Raw genomic sequence first — 20,540 nt, 5'->3', positions numbered from 1 at the left:
ATATAACATATATAGCAAATGTAAATATAACATATATAGCAACTGTAAATATAACATATATATAACAACAGTAGATATAACTTATGTAGCAAATGTAGATATAACAGATATATAGCAACTGTAGATATAACATATATAGCAACTGTAAATATAACATATATAGCAACTAAAGATATAACATATATAGCAACTGTAAAAATAACATATATAGCAACTGTAAATATAACATATATAGCAACTGTAAATATAACATATATAGCAACTGTAAATATAACATATATAGCAACTGTAAATATAACATATGTAGGAACTGTAAATATAACATATATATAGCAACTGTAAATATAACATATATATAGCAACTGTAAATATAACATATATAGCAACTAAAGATATAACATAAATAGCAACTGTAAAAATAACATATATAGCAACTGTAAATATAACATATATAGCAACTGTAAATATAACATATGTAGGAACTGTAAATATAACATATATATAGGAACTGTAAATATAACATATATATAGCAACTGTAAATATAACATATATGTAACAACTGTAAATATAACAAATATATAACAACAGTAGATATAACATATATAGCAAATGTAAATATAACATATGTAGGAACTGTAAATATAACATATATAGCAACTGTAAATATAACATATATAGCAACTGTAAATATAACATATATATGGCAACTGTAAATATAACATATATAGCAACAACTTTAAATATAACATATATATCAACTGCAGTATCAATGGTATTTACCAGGTTTAACCCCACACCACAACTAACAATATTAATAGACCTTAAAACCGATGTCCCAGGTTCGCTTTTGAATTTTGGCCACTTCGATATCAACGCAACATCTCCAAAGAGCCAGAAGAACTAACAGTATGTAATAGATACATTTCGAGTTTTTCTTAAAAATGTCTTCTTTCAGGTGTAATAGGATAAACAACAAATTGTCCGAGGCAAAGCAGAGGATAAATTGTTGTTTGTCCCAGCAATCTGTCTTTACAAGTCTGTTAGAAGATACTTTTGAAGAAAATAAGAGTAATTGTATCTGACTGTTACGACGATTTAGTGCAAAGAACAGATAAATAAATTACTCTGGACATGTATTGCGTGAATGTTTTACGGATAATGTTTCGGACCTTAAATTTGGTAAGTTTCCTTATTCGCATGCTAAACGTAATGTAAAAGGCCATATCAGATTAACAGGTAAAAACTACGGATAAGAACAGTATGATTGCCTGCCAGCAATTTAGAATACCTCAAACCATTTCTTTCAGTTTGAAAATAACATATGCGCAACGAATCAAATTAATTTTTATTTAGATGATGAAGAACTTTTTCTCGAGCTCTCAAATCATTTGTATTCTATTTTAAATGTATGTTGTTTGAATGATTGGGGCGTGCGGAGGCGGGGTGTCAGTGAATCTCATTTTAATGGTTTACTTTGTCTGGTAGACATACAGTGACTTTGATCAAAATATTAGATTCATTTTTTTTCGATAAACTGGATTTACTCTCGAGTGGCGCAATCAAGTTCGCTACAACTTTCCGTACGTTTCTATGGTGTTCTGGTTGAAGCAGTTAAATGTCGCTTGTTAAGATGCAACATGGACTAAATACTTTTTTAAATTTGACTATTTGAAGAATAGCGTGAGCTTCTTTGCTCAACCAGACGTCAGTGTTGGCGTCACTCTTTTGTTAAATATTTGCATCTTCAAAACTACTGAAGATAATATGTATGAACATTCACACGCTTATTTGAGAGCATGATAGTTTAGGTCACTATCCAAGGCTCATAACTCTAATGCGGATTTTGACAGAACTATGGCCCGTATTCAGAAACGATACTTAATCTCAATCTCGACTCAAACTCACGAAAGGTCGCCTCAAGTAACGTTGGAGTAGACTTACGGTAAGTAACTCACAATGTGAAAAGTGGTATTCATTTCGTTTACTCAACCTAACCTCTCGTGAGGGAGACTTCAAAAGTTGACCAATCGGGTTTATTGCATAACTTCACTCAATATATATTGCAAAGTGTAACCATGTCGTTTAAAAGAGTGTGTTTCACCGAAGAGGAAAAAATTTGTTAAAGAATTAATTATTAAAAATCTTAATGTAAAAGAAATAAAAACGATTTTAAATATATGTTCGGTAAATCAAAAGTATGAGAAGAAAATTAAAGAGAATTAGATAGTTTTCCAAACAGCAAAATAATGTTGGAAAACCTGAAAGACAGGACGACAAAAAAGGAAGCCAAAGAATGTAGTGAAAGGCTTCTAACAGGCATTTAGAACTGAAAAAAATACATTTCAATATAGCGTTAACTTTATTTTGAAAATAGCATCCAATATTTTCTGCCAATGAAAACTTTTGCAATACACAATTATGTTTTCTTTTTTTAATCATCTAATGACATTTTTAAAGGCCCATTATGCCTCAGAAATTCTATCAATTTTATTTCTCAAAATTTCAATTTTTGCAAAGGGTATAATCATATTGCATTATCATTTTGTATGGAAGTCAAAATACTACATTGATTACATTTTTCTACCATCATAACACATTACTGCACGTTAAGTGCAACTTTAAAATGTTTTTTAATTATTTTTCTAAAGAATTAAAATAGAAAGAGGCATTACGTGCCTTTAACAAGACTGTTTTTCGTTGGTATTTGCAAATATAGAATCTTAATCGTTAAAATATCTTAAATCAAATTCAATGATTTTGTACATAATCCCTCCAATAAAAACAAACAAACAAACAAACAAACAAACAAACAAAACAACCCTGTTTGATTGTGATACTGGAATACCTCACAACTTAAGTGGTAAATCATTATAAAGCTGCTACTAAAGTAACAAACTGGATCTAAGTAATGAAACACCATACTCGTTTAGTTGAATGTATTTTACATAAATCATGCTAAACAGATGAACTTCCATTGCGTAATTCACAAAGTCATTATTGACACGTGTAACATTACTCGTGCTCTGACAGGGGTTTAGCATTATTCTATATCCAAAATATAGAAACATATAGAAATATAAACCACTGATGGTGAAAATTTAACCCTTACTACGCTAAGAATCTAAAATCTGTCAATCTTTCATTCGTTTCAAAATAAGTACTGATATAATAATGAAAAGTGCAGCTCTTTATATCATGACCATAATTATATGCTTTAGGTCAACGTTTAAGAATTGAAAACAAGTTTAGTGATCCATAAGCATAGTTTTACTTTTTTCTTATATCCAACCAAAAGTGAAGTGTTGATGAGATGTTCACGTAGAAATTGTGTACTTAACTTGTGAATTCATTTTGATGTTACGTTATCAAAATTGGAAAGCAATGTCAGCATTAATTTTTAATTTTGGCGTCGATTAATTTTATTGCACTCAGATTTTAGTTGACATTGAAGCGACAGTATGTCCATCCAGTGTTCCGGTAGAATAAAAAAAAAACCCACACAACTTTTTGTTATATTAGTTTTCATAACTAACTTCACCTGACAATCAATAGCCCCCGTAACCTACAACATCATTATCTTTAAATGTCTTTCGGAGATTAAATTATTGGTAATGTTCATTCTATAAATAAAAGCTGGCCAGTCTTTTAAAATTTAGGCATTTTTTTAATTAAATGCTTAACATTTGTAATTATTATTGCCATTGAAATAGTCATTCTTTTGAAATATGCCATTATTATACATGTACTTCAGTTTGACAGTGATAAATTGAGCATAAACTCACAATTACATATGATGTGTTGTCTCAGTCTATGTACTCAGACTATTCAATTTTGAATGTTAAATTTAAGATTTGAGACGTGGGACATGGGTAAGCGTTGAAATTTGATTAATGTAATGAAGTAATTTGCTTGCCCCAATCCAAATATTAAAAAAAAATAATAATAATAATTCTTATTTTATATCTATTTTTATGTGTTTTTTTTAAGTTTCAGAAATCTTGGATGAGGTTTTAGTCAATTGGCTGAAATCAATACATTTTGTGAACAGTTTATTGTTATTTTGTTATCATAATATATGTCTTGAAACATAATAAACACTTACATTGTAGGTAAAAGCTGCAATTATTTTTTTTCATATATATTCCTTACCCCTACCCCCACTGTTTTGGGGGCAATTTAGTGGGAGGGGGTATTCACATAAAAATGCTTATAATTTGAAAACTTGATGGTAAATGTCTTTGAAAAGTTGCAATTGAATAAGTTAAATAGAGTACTTTGATAAAATATTAAGCTTGATCAGGTTCCTAAATATACCCATTACAGGTATCTTACCTTAAGGTACCGGTCATCAGTAAATGAGCCGCGTCACGACAAAACTAACATAATGGGTTTGCGACCAGCATGGATCCAGACCAGCCTGCGTATCCGCGCAGTCTGATCAGGATCCATGCTGTTCGCTATCAATTTCCCTACTTGCAATAGAGTTGGTAAGCGAACAGCATGGATCCTGATCAGACTGCGCGGATGCGCATGCTGGTCTGGATCCATGCTGGTCGCAAACTCATTGTGTTGCTTTTGTCGTGACGCGGCTGAAGTGCTGTTTGTAGTATAGGTCCTCAGATATAACAAGTTGACTATAAGAGTGAACATTGACTGTTACTTGTTGAACGTAGACTTGCGATAATATTCAAAACTCGAGTGTCATAGACATCGTCATAGTACATGACATGATAATGATGATTATTAAGATATTCTTATCATTTTGCTGTACATAGCATGTTTAACTGCATCCGAACAATCGGATGGTTCTCGAAGCCAGTTGTAATTGTCACATGACGAAAATGCCAGTTATGTACGAAAACGTTGAACGTTAGACGTTTAGTGCGTCATGAGGTGTATGACCAGTGATTTTTGTTCTGTTTGATTAGATGTTTTAACACAAATCAATACATTTTATACACAAAGACTAGACCATTTTTTTGTCATTCTAAGTCCATTTTCGCAGAATGCTTTTTTCAGTTTTTTTTTGTCAATGCGAATTGCTGTCAAAAAGACAAATGTTTTACAATAGACGAAAATATACCTTTTCGAATCAAGAAAATGGTCGGCCAAATAAATGTTTTTTTTTTTATAATATTTGTTAATAAAATAAATTGATTTGTGTTAAAACGTCTAATTAAAGGGACTCCACTGAGGTTTTTTGATATGACGGGACTGGAAATATTTTTTTTAAGATTATTACTCCATTTGATGTAAATCTTTACATACAACTTATGTGCAAAATTTCAGATCATTAGCTTGCTCTGTTTTTCCAGAATAATTATTATAATAGTGAAAAATGACCCAAAATTGAAAAGCATTTAAACGCTTTTCAATCAAATTGGACTGAGAATAGCATTAACATACGGTTTTCAATGTATTTCTTGTATATTTCTTAGTTGTATTTAATTTGTATTTCTGTTTAAAGTGCTCATGTTCATTTATGTGAAAAATTAAAATGTTATGTTTTTAGGCTTATAAACCTCAGTGGAGTTCCTTTAAATCAAATTAAAATCACTCGACTTACACATCACGATCTCACTTATTGGTGGTCCTATAACGTTTCTGTAGTTATGTTGAGAAATATGCATAACATAATGTATTAAAAATTAAAAAGGTAAATAAATTAATAAATCAGCACATTTCATGTTTCAAGTAAATGCATCGTACAGTATATTATAATATTGCGAGTAATCGCTCTTTACCCTAGCAGCTTATTAAAAAACAAACACAAACTTGGGTTTACTTTTTTCTTTATTCTTCAAGGGAAGTGAAAATAAATAAGACAACAAAATTTTATACTCAATAGCCACACGACAAACATTAACAAAAGCCATACGGTCTATCAAAGTTAATAAATAAGTTATCAATAATTTAATTAATACTTTAGTTGATGCGAGAGATCATACTGTTGAATACCTCAACTTCAGTGAGCTTATCATGGAAGGAAGAGTTTTATGATCGAAATGTTTAATAAAATGTTTGTAATGTCTTTCCATTTAATAATATACAGGCAATTGATCGAACCGATTGTCTCGCATTCACGTTACCTCTTTTAATATGAGTCTTGGTATACTCGGTTATATTTTATGTAGTGTCTCGTGTAGTTAAAGGTAAGAGAATTATAAGTCGCACAGAACAAACAAAGTCTGTATATTTATAAATGTCTTTAAGAATCCTTCCACAACGTTACTTCTTATCACTCTCGCTGATTTTGAAGATAGTTTTCTAATCTAAGGGTAAAAGGCATATTGTCCGTTCCAAATCGTCTGAAAAAAAGAAAACAAATACATGTAATTAATATTGAGAACATCCATTCGATGTTTATTTCTATCATCGATCGTAAATCCTAAACAATGTTGACAGTAACATATTGTGGTTTTAAGTCAAAGAAAAAGACAATGAAGCAAACCCTCATGAATGTGCATTAATGAAACTAATTCGTTAATAAAATTAAGTTCAGCACCAAAATAAAAACGTATTTTCTTTTGCTTTATATATGTTATAATTGTACTTTAATATCCTCAATGATAAGTGTAAACATACCTGTATGTATCTGTCAATGTGTTTAAACTTCGTTGCTTGTAATGATCTTTGTTCTCTTCACAACGGTGCTTTGGCTGCTTCGGGAAGCAGAGAGACTGCGGTTTGAGAGTCGAACCTTCTGGAGGGAGTTCTCGGCAGAGTCGGCACGTTCCTCGGCACTCTCAAGCTCATCGGTGACCTTTCTGTACTTAGCCAAGTTAATGGCAGCTACCTCTTCCTGTTAAGCAACAAAATTGTAAACCATTAAACCACAATTAATTATTTCAAATTTTATACAATATTTGTTTCAAGTAACATATATATTATAGTTAACGTAGCTCTACATTGCGTTTGTTTATGTTTTTCTTGTGCATCTAAGTTTTAAAACACTGGCAATGTTAATCTGAATCTCATTTGAATTAAGGTATATTTCAAAGAAACTACTGCTGACGGTTGTTTGGTGTACGAAAGATTGGAGAAAATAATACTTATAGCATAATCAGCCTGATATTTGACTTAATTTAATAATGCAGTTGTTTCTCGAAGAAAATGATGAAATACGGTAATTAAAAAAACAACAAAAAACAAAAAACAACAAAAAACAACACTGGCTACCATTTAATTCACCAACACATTGAAATTGTAACTATAAAGATACTGGAATACTTACAGCTTCATCAGCCTGTCTCTTGTATACTCTGATCTTATTCTGGAGCTTATCAATCAAATCTTGGAGACGATCTTGGTTCTTTCTGTCCTCATCTACCTGGAAGGCGAGTTCCTTAAGACGACGATCAGCCTTGCGCATGTTCTTTTGTGTTTCAGCATGGCGGCGTTGTTCATTATCAAGCTCTGATTCGAGTTCAACAACCTTAATAAAAGAATGGATTATAATTTACGTAATTTGACCCTACCTGTGTACCATAATTCCCTTAATACAATAAATCAATTCATTAGTGCTTTAAGAGGTAAAGTGGTTTAAGTGTCTGCCTCTGAACCCAGTATTCGCAGGTTCGAGCATTAATAGGGTCACACATTTATTTCCTCATATGACATCAGTACTGGCTTGTTCCTGGAAGCCTACTCGAATCAATCATTATGGTAAAAGCTTACTAAACAAATGTGCTTAGATAGTGTGTAGGTAGCACGTGGGCTATTTAATGTTCTCGGGTTTCTTATACAGGTATTATATGTTATCATAATTTAAATGTTAAATATTGTTAAAGAAAGTGTAATAAATTTATAAGGACGACTTACTCTCATTTCGAGCTTAGCAATATGTCCCTTGCCTCCCTTGAGAGCCTTGGACTCGGCTTCATCAAGACGTACAGTTATTTCTCTTAACTGTACTTCCAGAGATCGGCGCATCTTCTCAACAGTTGATGAGTGTTCCTTTTCTGAACGTAGTTCATCAGCCATGCGAGTCATGTCAATCATAGCCTTCTTGGCCTGGTCATCAGCACGTCTGATTTCTCCGTTCATTTCTTCAAGATCAGCACTCATTGCACTGACATCGGATTCCAATTTTCTCTTCTGGCTTGATAAGCTTTGTACTTGTGAGGAAAGTTCGTTTACACGGTCAGATGTTTCCACAAGTTCGTTTTCAGCTGCCTTGCGAGCTCGTTCAGCGACTTCAACAGCTGAACGCATTTCATTAGCTTCCATCTGAACGGAAGTAACACGACGCTCAACAATAGATATTGATTCGATAGCTTCGGTGGTCTTACGTCTTTCTTCTTCAAGAGCAGCTTGGAATTCTCTGCATTGCTCTTGGTATCTCTTGGCATTCTTTTCCATGTCAGCCCTTACTCGGTTGGCAGTGTCAACTGCAGCTTCAAGCTCATTGATGTCCTTCTCAAGCTTCTTGCGTACACGGAGTGCTTCATTTTTGCTTCTTGTTTCTGCTTCAAGTGTTGCTTGCATTGATTCAACAGCTCGGACTTGGTTACGTCTAGATATAAATATATAATTATGTTCAAAAAGGTTTAAAATTATTTATCTAATTTCAATTGCTCTTTAGACTATATATATAAAACTTTACTAAATATTTCAAGCAAACCAAGACTTTCGCTCACACTTTAGTGTTTTCTCTTGTAGAATTATTTTCTTATTCAAAAATTCATTATTGTACATGTATATAAATTATGCAAAGTTATTCTTAAGTCAGAATTACCTGGTATTTTCAAATTCTTCCTCCTTTTCGGCAATACGTCTGTCAATCTCAGTTCGTATACTTGCAATTTCGAGTTGAGCACGTGTGACCTTTGCCTCTTCCTGTTCAAGAGCACCCTCAGCCTCCTCAAGAGCAGCCTGGAGTTCTTGTTTTTCCAACTCAAGACGGCGGCGGGTTTTGTCTTGCTCATGAACACTTCTGCCTCCCTCGGAAAGTTGTTCAGTGATATCATGAATCTCAACTGTGAGAAAAAGATATGGTTATTAGTCATTATGATAATATTATTCAGTATTTATATAGTAGAATTTAAATCTGGAACAAAGGATATCGTTTAAGAGCAATGGACACAAAAAACGTAAAAATTGCTCATGAGCGATTATGGAAAGTCAAATATCTCTCACGCTCCTACCGCCGGCTTAAGCAGTATTCAATATTCAATCAAAAAGACTCAATTACAGGTATTGATAAATACCGGAAGTAAAAATTTAATGAATAATATACAGAAAGGAAATCTTACCTGTCAAGTTGTTGTTTTCACGTCTCAATGTATCTACAGTTGAAACAATCTCTTCATATTGTGTCTTTGTGCGATAAAGCTCAGTAGAGTAGCTTCTAGATTCTTTCTGGGCATTTTCAAGTTCAGATTGAAGATTGTGAACCTTAATTTGCCAATCAGAAATGGTCTTGTCAAATGATCTATTTTTCTTTTCTAACTGTGTAACCAAAGATGAAGATCTATCACAATTTACTACGGCATCTTCGAGTTCAAGTTGTAGCCTAGACTTTGCCTTTTCAAGACCACTAATTTTTGTGCTTGCAGCCTCGAGTGAAGCTTCTGTTTCTTGGAGTTTGCTGGTAAGTTTGCGTCTTATCTCTTCGAGCTCCTCGGCACGTGACATGCCTTCCGTTTCGTATTTGACGCGCCATTGTTGAGCTTCTGCGTTTGCTCTTGAGAGTTGTCTCTGAAGGTCGGCCTTAGCCTCACTTTCCTCCTCAAGCTGTTCACGAAGAGCATCCATGTCCGCAAGAGCGTTGCGCAAATCAGCGGACAACTTTTGTCTAGCCTGTAAAGGAAACCATAAATGTTACCACTGTTGTACTTTCATTTACAAAAGCTATCTTTATGCAAAGAACCATCTTTTTATTTAAACCTTCGTATACTGGAAGAAAACAATATAAATAATTTAAAAATATAAATATCCATTTGAAACAACCCTTTCTTACATTAAAGTTTATAAAATTGAAAATTTAGAAACAAGTGCTATCAGACTCACTCTGGTTTCATCATCCAATGATCGCTTAGCATCTTCAAGAAGGGTGACAAGGTTTGAGCGCTCTCTTTGTAAGTGGTTGACTTTGCTCTCGGATTCTTCGAGTTGACGGCTAAGTTCTGAGCTTTCTGTTTGGAGTCTTGTCCTAGTTGATTGAAGATCTTGAATGCTGCGAGCACTTTCATCAAGGCGTGAGTTAAGTTCGGAGATCTGAGATTCAACTTGCTTGGACATCTTTTCAGACATACCCTATAAAGAAAATAATATGCCTTACTTTAACCTTCAAAGATCTTGTAAGGTAGTTAAATGGAATAAAAAAGATCAACTACAAACGAAAGTAATTATGAAAATAGAAGCCCAGTTACAGTTCATATATCTAAGAGTGTTACATTGACAATGTTAATGCATTTTCTGGTCATTTTCGTAGAAAGCATGTTTATGATTAACAAACAAAAAAGAAAAAAAACACTTAAACACTTACTCCTTTCTTTGAGGCATTTGAAAGTTGGTCTTGTAAGTCTGCAATTTCGATCTTCAACTGTGACTTCTCCTTTTCAATCCTTAAGATATAAAACGTTCAATAAGTATCATAATGCATAAAACATAAAACACCACATTATCTAAAACCGGTAATGGACATACTTTTCATTTTTTAAAATTACTGATAGCTAAAGCAATTTATGATGATTTTAATTCATAATCTTTTTAATATTATAATCGAAAATGAAAATTAAAGGATAATCTCAATTAATGTACAAATCGATTCAAATGATTAACCTCTGTTTGACTTTAGTTAGTTGATCAAGCTGGTCAGCCATTTCGTTGCTGCTATCCTGAGCTTTCTTGCGAAGTGACGCCATTGTGGATTCGTGTTCAAGAGCAGAGTCTTCAAGTTCCCGACGAAGTTTAAGAAGTTCCTGCTCACGTTTCTTGTTGACTTCAATTTGAGCAGCAGTAGCACCACCTGCTTCATCAAGGCGTTCACTAAGCTCTTCGAGTTCACGATTGAGTTCATTACGCTGTTTCTCAACCTAAAATATTTGGTTATACTAATTTTCATACTATAAACTCTTAAATAATGTATATTATGTAGTATGTAAGCGTAAAGTAAATGTTTCATATATTCATTACTGATCAACTCGCCATGACCATTGTAAAATAAGAAGCATTTTGTTTGAACACACGAACTACCATAAACGAATGTAACGAAAGTGTTATACAAAACTGCTTGATAGTGTTTGGATATGAGATTACAAATATTACCTTCGCTCTATTTTGTCTTTCAGCTTCAAGTTCCTCTTCGAGCTCTTCAATGCGCTGCATGAGCTCCTTGATCTTTCTCTGAAGTTGAGCAACTACCCCTTGTTCGTCTTCAAGTTTTGCGTTAAGATTCTTGATTTCATTTTCCTTCCTGTAATTAAATCAGATTATCAATTCCACAGCTCCAAAATAAGATATTAAAGTGTATCTGAAATTATTTTACGTGTATTGGAAATCTTAATGCAAAAACGGTTATAATAAAGAAAAAGATACAACAAACTTACTTCTTAATATTGCCTTCAAGTTCTCCCTTTACACGTTCAAGTTCCTCAACCATTTCCTGGGTTGCCTTAAGATCTTGTTCAACCTTCCTCTTGACTTTTTCTACATCACCGCGAACCTTCTTTTCACGCTCAAGATTGTCTTCAAGCTACAATTTTAAGATCACTGACTAATGAGACTTTAATAAGATTAATGATTGAAAAAAAACTCTTATAGAATCATAAATGTTTCAAGATTAGATAATAAAAGCAAACAGATAGTTTTAGTAAATAAATACTTTCAGAAACATATTGTGTATACATTTATAAGATAACATGGAATAATTGTCTTACTTCGTCAAGAGTGGATTCAAGCTTTTGCTTGAGTTTATTGAGGTGGTTGACTTTGTCTTCCTCAGCGGCAAGAGCATCTTGTGTTTTCTTAACAGTTTCTTCAAGTCCCTTCTTATCCTTATTAAGTTTACCAATCTGTTCGTCTTGTTGAGACATTTCACCCTGTAAAGTTCTGATTTGGTTGTCCTTGGTTTGTCTCTCGGTTTCAGCCTTTTTCAAGGAACCTTCAAGCTCTTCAATGTTTTCTCTGAGTTTAGCTGCCTGTGCTGTTAATTCTGCCTTAGCTGCATCAAGAGAAGCTGCTGCTTCTTCCTCATCAGCGCATTTCTCTTCGAGCTCCTTGATTTGGCTTTCATAATCAGCCTTTTGTTTAATAAGGCATTCAACCTTTTCTTCCATGTCAGCAAGAGTGTCGAGTTCAGCAGAACATTCCAATTTAAGATCATCCTTTTCTCTCTGGAGCATAACACATCTCTCTTCAAGCTCTTTCTTGACCTTTTCAACCTTCGCAAGGTCTTCCTTTGTCTTAGCAAATTCTTCTTTCATCTGGTTGATCTCGTCTTCAGCTGCAGCGGCGCTGAGCAGAGGCTTGACCTTGGTGTACAGTTTCCACCATTGCCAGTTCTTCACTATCATGTATTTTCTGATGTTTCTCTGGATGACAGACAAACCAGTTCTGCAAATCAAATTAGGAAAGATTCAATGCATGTATAATATCAAACAAATAACAGTGCAAAAAGGTTTAACATAACTCATGGAATTGCATTGAAACAAATTATCTATTTATAAGTGTAATGTATTTAAACAATATTGTCTTGTACAAGAATTATCGAATTCTTAATTTTATTTAACATGTAAAGTTACCTCTGGTCATGAAGTTTCTTGTATTGTTTGCGCATGATGTATCCTCTGATGTGTGCTTGGAACAGGGCAACAATCTTTGAAAGACGTTCATCGCGCATGTCTTCAAGATTACCCAATACACCGGCCTTGAAGAATACTTTGGTGCTTCCGATTTTGTACTCGTTAGGATCCATCTGAAGAGCGGACAGAATTTTGGTTGTTACTTCTTTGCCATCGTGGAATCCTGCTGGCACGGCATCAGCAGCCAAGATAGAGTATCTATCAAAATATGGAATAAAATTATTTTAGTATGAATTGTAAACAAATAAAACATTAACTGAAAGTATATGTCTAACATTATACTAAAATTGATATCAGAAATTTTATTTTTCAAACTAATCCGGTTAAAAAATAACTTATTCTTATTGCGATATGAGACCTAGAAAAGTATTTGTTAATAATAATAATAATAATAATAATAATAATAATAATAATAATAATAATAATAATATTTAGATTTGATTTATGACTTTTACCTCTGTTTGAATTCAGAGTAGATAATCCTGCTGGGGAATCCCTTTCTACAGATACGGATACCTTCAAGTACACCGTTACACTGAAGCTGGTTAAGTACGAGAGCGGCATCAATCATGCCTGGTGTCTTCAACTCGTTGGGAATGATACAACGTACAAAGTGAGGGTGAGTGGTGTACAAGTTCTTCATCAGCTTGTTCAAAGATTCCTGTGAGTAAATACCGCATTTATTAGAAAAAGCACATGTAGTTACATACAGTAACAGTTTAATAGTAAGAGCACTTTTCGAAATAAATCAAGCTAAATAATTTTTTTCTCATATTTTGTATAAAAGAAATACTTACTCTGTGCACAGAAGAGATGGTCTGGAAAGCAGATGATTTTCCCTTCTTCTTGCCACCGCCGCCGCCTTCTGGAGCTGCAAAGTCAGTAAAGCAATGATATTTTGATAAATTTTTAATGAAGTACATAAAGAAAGCGCAACATTTATGACATTAATCCCGTTGCTGTCCTTATACATTCATTTCTCTTTTTATCTCATTTAAAGTATAGATGTGCAGTCTATTATATACAAGTATAAAGAGTATAGATAAAATGAATAGTAAAAATACATATATCATTTTAATATTCAGAACCGTTATATTTACAGTACCGAAAGTCTTACCTGCTGGCTGCTTGAAGAATTCAGCTACAAGTGGCTCCTTGGATTGTGAGAGGATACCAACAACAGTTTCGTTCAGTGGATCCTTGTTCTTGTCTAACCAAGATGTAATGTTGTAAGGTACCTAGAAAGATAATATTTATGTGTTCATTAATGTGTTTTAATTATGATTTATTGACTGAAATATCAGTACATATATGTATTTATCACACACCCGTGCCGATTTTGCGACTCCGTAAATATGGTATTGCATGGCCGTGCATATATTTTGACGTGACGTCATTAGCGTTATACAAACATAGTGTGAAGAGCGCTAGATGTAAGCGTTATACTATAGGCGCGTCAATGAAATATGACTCTTATTTCACTTTAAACGGTCTTTATTTTGGGTATGTGATAAATAGAATATTAAATTCATGTAAGTTCCATACTGAATTTATCGCACTCGTTGAATAAAATAATATTATGCTCGCCAGAGGCTCGCATAATATAATTTTATTCAACTCGTGCAATAAATTCAGTATGGAACTTACACTCATTCAATATCCTCTATATATTAAATATATAGATTGAACACGTTTAAAAACCTATTAAACATTTATTATCAAAGCTGATCATGAGAAAACACAAAATAATGTGTATTAAAATCTAAACTTAGTGTATAACTTACAGCTCCTGCGTAATGGTGCAGTTCAAAGTGAGCATTGCCACCTCCCTTTCTGCTCTTGACGACTTTACCGAATGCCTTTGACTTTCCAAGATGGTTGGTCATTAATTTGTCCTCGAAGGTCTTGTCAGAGGCCTTGGGGAACATGCATTCTTCTTCAAGAATGGACAAGATACCCATAGGCTGAAAAATATGATTAAGAGTATATCAATAGTGTAATTAATGAAAGAAATAATAATACTATTTACGAATGACTAAGTTACATAATTAAATAATAAGCAATAAACAGGAAAATTATGTCAGGGTCACACGACGACGTCTAAACGTAACATACACATGATCAATTAGATGCATTATACAAGTGAAGAAAGCAGTTAAAGTGCAAATATTGAGTAAGTATTTACTAACGATAAAATTCATATTTAGTATTCAGTTATTCTAATTTCTTAAAATTTATTATTCCTTGAATACCGACTTGTAAACTGTAACTTGGTAGAAGATGGATATTTGCACATTGCAAATAAACAAGACAAGCTATGGATAGAAAACGACAACTCACCTTCTCAATCAGTTCGATGCAGGCCTGCAAGTCCATACCAAAGTCAATGAATTCCCACTGGATTCCTTCTTTCTTGTATTCTTCCTGTTCCAGTACGAACATGTGATGGTTGAAGAACTGCTGGAGTCTCTCATTGGTGTAGTTGATGCACAATTGCTCAAAGCTGTTGAACTGTAATAAAAAGGGTAAATTAAAAATAGTTTTAAAAAAATATAAAATAAATAAATAAAAAAATGTTCAATTTATGACCATGTTTCTCGTCAGAATATTGTATCTAAGTCTTACTTAGCTAACATACGCCAAAAATTTAAGGTTAGTATATTTTTCGTTTAAAAAATGTATATCTAAGTCTCTTTAAGTTAACTTACGTCAAAAATTTCGAAACCAGCAATGTCCAATACACCAATGTAGTAATTTCTCTTTTGTTTAGTATCAAGAGTTTGGTTAACTCTCTTGACCAGCCAGTCAAACATACGAGCGTAGGTGGACTTAGCAATAGCACCGACTGAGTTGACGACTTGTTCCTTGTTACGTCCCTGGGTGACGAACTCGGTACCGACCTTGATCTTTGGCTTCAACAAACCCTTGATAAAGTCTCCGCAGTTCATACCCATTAGAATAGAAACTTTTTCGGCCTCTATAAAAAAAATCAGGTTACCATTTAATTCATATAAAAATATTATTTTGCAATTGAAGACACATTTTGAATTCATAACACATTTAACATTTATTTAATTTTCTATGTTTGTGATTTGTATTAAAAAAATAAAGAGATATAATGTGTTACCATCTCATTCATATATTGTAACATATGAAAAACAAACGCTTATGTAGGAAAATAGAATAAAGTGTTATAACACATTTATGTCTGCTATTAAGTATATAATAGTTTACCAGCTGTGCCATCACACTCGGCCTGCTCTTCTCTTGGAGCTTGCTTGAATTTCATCTCACCAAAGTGGACAATGGCAGCAGTGATCTTGTACAAGCTGTTCTTCTCATCGGGTGTGAAGCCCAACACATCGTAGGCATCCTGTAATTATTAATAAATTACTATAGTATAACAATCCTTATTTTCAATGCTTAAACACTATATTGACTTAAAACATTAAAACATTAAATCTTGGTATTTAGCTAGCCTTACTATTGATTATATACATATATATTGATTTTGATAAGCGTGTTTTGTTTAAAACAGTCCACAATTCATTGAAACTCATTTTGTTCAATCAATAAATTCGTTTTAAAATAGATTTGAAGTATAAACTTACATCAGTAGCTTTCATTTCCTCGACGTCATCAATACCATCTACGGTGAGCACACCCTGGTTGATATAGGAATAAAGTCCTGGATCTGGGCTCATCAGACACATTTCTATCGAAATACAGGAAAGAATTATTGTTAAGAGATTTTTAGCGTTTTATTTTTGCTTTTTGTCAATTAAGTGCGTCGTATCATTAAAGCAATGTACTATGACTAGTATTATTTTATAAAAGATAAAAATTAATACATTTTCTTTTAGTCATTATTTTTGTGTAAGATTAGATACTAAGTTTAAGTCTAATGGCGGTCATTAATGTATAGCATACCGTGATACTTGGGGTAAGCTGATGTCAGCATCTGGTAGAAGATGTGGTAGTTTCTCTCAGCAGATTGCTGATATGTTACACGAGACTTCTCCAACAGGTCTGTAGAAATAAAAACAACATATAGAGATAAACGAAATTTAGAGAATTATGCGATTTTTAAACAATCAAAGTAGTCGTCGATATACAGAAAAATATTTTATCCGCATCATATGAAGAAGATAATATTAGATGATCAAATATACTTACAGGTTTCAATGTCACATCCGGCGATCTTTCCAGAAGGTCCAAAGTGGATACGGATGAATTTACCCTGTAAATGTAATTTTAATGCATTAATTATTTACTTTAAGCGAATGAAAAAAAAATGAAAAGAAAATTCAAAATCTTATTTTTGGTTTTTAATATGTTACTAGAATATTTTTGTATGTTAAAATAAAAACATGGATATCTGTCTATATACCATGATATTTTTTTTAGATTAAGCATAAAATCTTCTGAGATAATTGAAATTCACTTATATTGTGATGCTTGAATAACTTGAATATAATTATTAAATAATAATTTCACTTAGAATCAATGCAACCCTATTCTCAATACATGTACCTGTGATGATTATCTATAATATTTGGGAAAAGATCAAACCGTAAAACTATTACTTATTATACATGTGTTTTAGATTTGAATGCAAGATAGTCAAAATTGCTACTTTAGATTACTTACGAATCTAGAGGAGTTGTTGTTACGGGTTGTCTTGGCGTTACCGTAAGCCTCAAGTACAGGGTTAGCCTGCACAATCTGATCCTCAAGGGTACCCTGTAATATATATTTTGTGTTTATATAATATAGTAAACTTGTCATTATCTTGCGGTATTGTTGTATTATAAAGCACAATCTCAACATAATTATTCTTTATAATACCAAGACATTCAATACAAAATACAAGAAATCAGTTATTAGAAAACGTTACCTTCTTGGAGGCCGCGGCGGCTGCCTTCTCTTCCTCTGTCTGTTTCTGGAGTTGAGCGGCGACCTTGGCGAAGTACATGATTACTTTCTTTGTGTTCTCAGTCTTACCGGCACCAGACTCACCACTGTGTGTATAATATTGTAAAATATTTCAGAATATGTGTATACATTAAAATTTGAAGTATTTTAAGTTATACAGACATTATTTGTAGGAAAACAGTTTCATAGTTGACTTGTTTTTAAAAACATTTATAAAGAATTAAGATAGCATTTCCCTTTTAAAGTGAATACATTTGTTTTTATAGCAGATAATCAAACATTCTAGGACAAATATTATAACTCATCATATAAATGCTTCTTAAGCAAATTTTAAGTCAAACAGAATGTATTATATAGAAAACCATACTTACGTAATCAAACAGGACTGGTTTTCACGATCTGAAAATAATAAGAATTAAACTAGAATTGTCGGCAATTAAAGACAATATTCTTAATCAATTTTAAATAATTAAATACCCATGATTTATGATACAATAACGGGATTCTAATATTTAACTGCCTTTTTTGTTGTTATTGTTGTTTTTATCTACAAACTTATTTATTTATATATAATAATTATATTGAAATGTTTGGAGAATAATAATACTTTTATGAATGGGACTAACTTCTTGTTTTGCTTCATAGTCGATTTGATAAGATCATTATTCAAGCAGAATCTTTCCGTGTATAAGTTTATAATATCTCTTTTTGTGAGAAATAGATTTTTTTTCAAAGTCAAGTATTTTATTTGCCAACAAAAAGACATGTTCATCGCCAAGTTACCGTGGCGGATATAACATATTTACATGAATGGTATTACTTCAAGAACACCGGTCAAAGATGGACATGAAAAAATGGTAATAAGTTGATACGTTTATTTATGTTCAGAAGCTAGTAAGTGTGTAGATAATTTTCCTGTTGACCTTACAGCATGAGTGTAACCATGTAACACATGGCATTCTTCTTTCAATTATTAATAAGTAATTATTGGCCATTAAAGACAGAGGATCGTCCCGGCTATATTTGTCCTTGCCAAGTAGAAATAACTAGTAGCACATGTATAGCACATGTCCAGAGTAATAATTTGGTGTTCATATAATTTATTACTCATAAGCATGTTACATGTATTGTCTGTGAACAGTAACATTAATAATGAGCAAACGAAGTTATTATAGCAGATTAATGGATGCCGCATGTATAATAATGCGGTCATAATCGGGTAAGTAACGATCAGTTTATCTTTGATAGGTTTCCTGTCTGTTATTCTGCACAAATACATAGACTTATAGACTAGACAATATATTTCTTCAACGAAAGATTTATCCAGAATTTGATCAAAATTACATTATTCTGATGCATACCTTGCAACATGTTCTGGAAGGCAGATTCTGCGACGGCAAACAAGTGGGGTGGCATTTCCATCTTCCTCTTGCCACGGTACTTGGCAATGATGGAGTCCAGGTAGATTGGCAGACGGCGGTAGGGATTCACAGCGACGCAGAAAAGACCAGAGTAAGTCTGAAAAGGGAATAGATAAAAGTTTTGTCTAGCATACGTTAAAGATAAAACAATGAATTTTAAAAAAGAATTAACTAAAACAACGAGGAAAATTTATTTAAGGCTTGGCTAATATTCCAACCCGACCACAATTAAATACGCATAAAATAAATGAAAAACAAGAAAAAAAAATATGATGTTAAATTGGAAGTCACGTGGCAGGATTTTGCACATAGTTAAACCTTACATCTCTATGAAATAACGATAACACGATCACGATTTGTTATAAATGCCCCTGTTTCCTTTTGTAATCATATAAACAAAAAACTTACATAGATAAATCCGTGGAAATATCTCTGTCTCAAGTTGTTCAACACAGAGGCTTCGTTCAAGTAGGTCATGTTGGCCATGTCATCACAACACTCGAACTTAGGTGGGTTGACCTGCTGGAGGTCATCCTTCTTAACGGTCCTTGTCTGTAAAACATGTTTTATCATACATTATAGTAGGAATTTAAATGAATTTTGTCATTTAACGAAAATGGCTGAACTCGCATTTAATATTCATGATAACACTAATACAGATACAGTAAGACAGTTCAAAATTATGACAAAAGTGACAATTAATATTGATAACTAGAAAGAAGAAAATACCTCATTGTTGCTCAAGACTTTGACGGTGATTTCGTCACCCTTAGAGGAAACAATTTCTGCGCGGGCGAAGCCTTCCTTCTGGTCAGGGACCCAACAAGCTTTCTTGCCATCATATGGGAGCTGTTCTTTCAGCAGGGCCTTGCGATCAATAGCGAGGTACTTAAAGTCCTCATCTTTAGTGAAATCCATGCTGGTTTCTTGTTATAAAAAGAGCGGTAACACGAAAGAAAAATGCCAAGACTCAAGCTCTTTTCTCAACTGAAAGGAAAACAGATAATATTTTGTTCTCTTAAAATTGCTTACTAGTCATTAAATAAACGTATATGATTTGTTCTGTTAAACTTTTCGGTACATAAAACTCATCTACTTATTAACACTGTATTTATCTAAACGATATGAGATAATGATGTGTAAATTTCATGATTAAAAAAAAGGACTAATTATTTGTTAGTTCTTTCAGAATTCGTACCGGTATTCTTTAACAGAAATTAGTGATACACGATGGTTTTTTTTGTTCATTTTGACAAAATGATAAATAATAGTTTTGCTTATGTTGTAAATCTTGCTTGAATTCACACTCATTCATTTCTCAATATAGAAATACTACTTTAGGTTAAAATCTACGACTAGATTCACTTGCAGTATTTA

General features: G+C 32.8%; 1 protein-coding gene across 1 annotated transcript; it reads right to left on the bottom strand.

Moving 5' to 3' along the window:
• Positions 1 to 5,776: 5,776 nt before the first annotated feature.
• LOC132740794 (myosin heavy chain, striated muscle-like) lies at positions 5,777 to 20,150 on the bottom strand. Its single transcript, XM_060728787.1, has 29 exons — positions 19,893 to 20,150; positions 19,572 to 19,715; positions 19,104 to 19,260; positions 18,114 to 18,141; positions 17,705 to 17,828; positions 17,458 to 17,550; positions 16,984 to 17,047; positions 16,738 to 16,836; positions 16,419 to 16,522; positions 16,042 to 16,180; positions 15,516 to 15,784; positions 15,148 to 15,318; positions 14,592 to 14,771; positions 13,925 to 14,045; positions 13,605 to 13,678; positions 13,263 to 13,468; positions 12,748 to 13,005; positions 11,884 to 12,559; positions 11,554 to 11,699; positions 11,273 to 11,420; positions 10,787 to 11,040; positions 10,491 to 10,569; positions 10,013 to 10,258; positions 9,256 to 9,802; positions 8,739 to 8,979; positions 7,823 to 8,516; positions 7,236 to 7,436; positions 6,587 to 6,803; positions 5,777 to 6,309 (listed from the first exon to the last, which is right to left on the bottom strand). Exons 1-28 carry the CDS (start codon positions 20,079 to 20,081, stop codon positions 6,609 to 6,611), a joined length of 5,847 nt encoding a protein of 1,948 aa, XP_060584770.1. The 5' UTR covers positions 20,082 to 20,150; the 3' UTR covers positions 5,777 to 6,309; positions 6,587 to 6,608.
• Between the last annotated feature and the right edge of the window lie 390 nt (positions 20,151 to 20,540).

Source organism: Ruditapes philippinarum, unplaced genomic scaffold (assembly GCF_026571515.1).
Source record: "Ruditapes philippinarum isolate M1 unplaced genomic scaffold, ASM2657151v2 ctg179_1_1_1_1, whole genome shotgun sequence".
NCBI classification, from domain to species: domain Eukaryota; kingdom Metazoa; phylum Mollusca; class Bivalvia; order Venerida; family Veneridae; genus Ruditapes; species Ruditapes philippinarum.
This window is presented reverse-complemented; position numbering and strand designations above follow the sequence as displayed.